Source organism: Arachis hypogaea, chromosome 17 (assembly GCF_003086295.3).
Source record: "Arachis hypogaea cultivar Tifrunner chromosome 17, arahy.Tifrunner.gnm2.J5K5, whole genome shotgun sequence".
Classification (NCBI taxonomy): Eukaryota; Viridiplantae; Streptophyta; class Magnoliopsida; order Fabales; family Fabaceae; genus Arachis; species Arachis hypogaea.
The window spans coordinates 133,866,356-133,869,245 of NC_092052.1; the positions used below are offsets into that span (position 1 = coordinate 133,866,356).

The 2,890-nt window shown below is 43.4% G+C and overlaps 1 protein-coding gene across 1 annotated transcript; it reads right to left on the bottom strand.

The window, feature by feature from the left end:
• Nucleotides 1-362: 362 nt before the first annotated feature.
• LOC112764876 (uncharacterized) lies at nucleotides 363-2,665 on the bottom strand. Its single transcript, XM_025810688.3, has 3 exons — nucleotides 1,911-2,665; nucleotides 1,458-1,799; nucleotides 363-1,390 (listed from the first exon to the last, which is right to left on the bottom strand). The coding sequence occupies exons 1-3, from the start codon at nucleotides 2,358-2,360 to the stop codon at nucleotides 764-766; spliced, it is 1,419 nt and encodes a 472-aa protein (XP_025666473.1). The 5' UTR covers nucleotides 2,361-2,665; the 3' UTR covers nucleotides 363-763.
• Between the last annotated feature and the right edge of the window lie 225 nt (nucleotides 2,666-2,890).

The window sequence follows — 2,890 nt, forward strand, 5'->3', positions numbered from 1 at the left end:
GTGGTACTGATTCTCTTAGTTGTTGATGACAATGCCGGAAATAACAGGAATTCAATTTTATGTTCTAGATTGTTTTGTTATGACTGTTTTTAGTTGCTCTACTTTAATGTGTTGAGCTTTCTTTATTTCAAAAAAAAAAATTCCCGTCTTCAAATTTAAAAATTCCAGTTTCATGTATCCCCATTTTTTGAAAATCCTGGAAGTATTGAAATTTTGTATTTTAGAATTGAAATTTTACTTCTTGGTCATCCAAACACACTACACATTCTCAATCCCCAATCCCGATCCCAGGAACAAAAGCAGCCTTAATAGTAACAACTTGCAACCAGAGTAGCTAATTATTTCATTATAAACAAAGATCATTGACCCTGGAAAAGTGGAAAGCATGTAGATTTAGCTAGTTGAGTCACAATTCATCATAGAAAATATCATAAGCACATCTAATTCAAACTAGATGTCCAAGCATCTTGAGTGAATGCTTTTACGGGAAAACTCTAAAAGAAATCATACGTAATAAGATTATCAGCAGATCTCAAATTCACACTTACTAAAAACAAGTGCAAGAACGAACCTTGGGGTGCATAATCATCCAATTTTAAAGATCAATTTTTGCGGGATCTGCTGCTAATCGTCCCTATTTACAAATTCAAGGAGGCAATGACAGCAGAAAACTCGCAGCATTTAACCCCAGTTACTTGTCAGTCTATCTAAGTCGTTAAAATTGGAGAACTAGAAGTAGACTAATCTAGAAACTTCACAATTGCTAAACATCCACTGCCCATTTAACGTTGTTCCCACTGCTTGCATGATGAGACCTATGCAGCTGAGGAGCTCTGGCATGGTGTGCGGCTCCAGGAACAGCATTCTTCACTCTCTGACCCAGAGGAAGCTCGGTGGCTTCTCTCTTGGAAGCAAGTCTTAGCTCGGCTGGAGGAATGAAACAGTCCAGCGAAAGGCCGGGGACGTTGAACGCCACTTCCTCAACCGTCCATGCTTCTTCCATCTTTGTTTTGGTGTGGCTCATAGATGTTTCCCCAAACCTGAAAAGTGTTGCCGCGGAACGACCGGAATGAGCAATCATGATTCCGTCAACAGGCCTGTAATCATCAAGAAACGAATTTATGGTGGTCTCCCAATACACAGCATCTCCTCCATTGTTCTGAATCCGAGTGAGATGAGAGTCTTCCAAGTGCACAAGAAGTCCTGTTTTCTGACTGAAGTAACCAAACAAAACATGCCTTATTATCTCAGCTGGGCCTTCGCTCCTGGCTTTTAGTGTGGAGGGATCTGCACAAAGCTTGAGAATGAAACAGTCATCCCCGTTGATCTTCTTCTCCCCAATGCATCTTGCATTGATAAATATTCTAGCAGTTGTTCTTGGATCAAGACCCTGTTTACAAATTGAATTAGAATGGGAAGTGTGTAATGAGAAAAAAAGAAATGAGAGATAGATGAACCTGAAGGGCACGTCTCAAGGGCCTATGAGGTCCTTTGGCAGCATGAGGACCAAGCCAAGGGGTGTGGCGCCACACGAGTTTGCCATTGGAACCGGCATGAACCTTGCTACCACCAAGAGCAAGCTCCACATACCACATATCCGGATTCATCTGCCACAACACAAACCCCCCGGATTCCGCAGCTCTGGAGGAATTCCTGGTGACCTTGTTAGCCGTCTCAAACACGGAGGCTATCATTTTCAACTTTCCCTTTGCATATGCATTGTTAATTGAATTCTGAAGCTTTTGCCCCCCTGTAGCTGCTATATACTGCTGCAATATGTACTGAGCAGAAGAAGTTTCCTGCAACCACCAACCACACCCAATCTTATCATTCACCTCTATACGTATTTTATACAGTATACAGTAGAGAGAGAGAGAGAGAGAGAGAGAGAGAGAGAGAGAGAGACTAACAATGGGGATATCTTTGATGCTGAGGTGAGGAAAGGGGTCGGTGGTGCAAACGTGGACGGGGGCAAGGGGAGCACCCAACACTCCAAGCAGCAGCCTCAGATCCGAACTCTTCAAGTCCACGGACGAGCAGGAGGAAAAGCCCACCGGGCCCTTAGCCCACGGCCACTGGGTCCATCTAGCCTCGGGCCGTGAAGTGGAGTTGGAGTCTGAGCAGTCTTCGTCGCCGTCAGGGCCCTCTTTGAGAGGCGAAAGTGCCTCCACGGGCCTCAGGCTGCCGGATCTCGGAATGAAGGGGTCCGCCGGAGGAGGTGGAGGAGCTTGGTGATTCCTCCGGCGCCGCAGCAGAGCAGACATGGGAGAAGCACTTCTCGGCGGGCGTGACCTCGCCGGCGAGAGGCCTCTGACGACCTCGTCTTTCAGCGCAGAAAAGAATCCTTGCTTCCTCTCCATTTTTACAACTTTACCCCTCCAAGTCCAAACCGCTAGGCGCTAGCTGCAGAGAGAGGGAAGAGTGGAGAGTGGAGAGAGGAACAGCAATCACACAAAAAGGGAAAACAGAATTTCAGATATTTTTATTGTGGACAGACAAGGACGTTACGTTTTAGTAAATAAATAAGTGCATGATCCATACTTTGCTCCATTCCCCTTCTTTATTGAAAAAAAAAAATGAATTAAATTAATTTAATTTAGTGTCAGACTGACAGTGGCTAATTAATGTAGCCACTAATCAAACATGGTTAGAAATTTAGAATAGCAAGTTAAAATAATCTATAAAACCTTATAAGAAGTTCTATAAAAATAAAAAAATAAAAATTTTAAAAATAAAGGAGATGGAAAGGGACAGAGATATATGAATAAGAATAGGAGTGGAGCTAGTGGACGAAACAATGGGCACTTGATAAACGTCTAAATTATAATATTGAATGTTGATAATGATATTTGATACCCGCGCCGTTCAAATGGCAGGATGCAGCATCATA

Coding starts and splice junctions, on each gene's coding strand:
- LOC112764876 (XM_025810688.3), bottom strand. CDS start 2,360: ATGGAGAGGAAGCAAGGATTCTTTTCTGCGCTGAAAGACGAGGTCGTC. Junction 1,800..1,910: donor GCATCAAAGATATCCCCATT/GTTAGTCTCTCT, acceptor TGGTGGTTGCAG/GAAACTTCTTCTGCTCAGTA. Junction 1,391..1,457: donor CCTTGAGACGTGCCCTTCAG/GTTCATCTATCT, acceptor ATTTGTAAACAG/GGTCTTGATCCAAGAACAAC.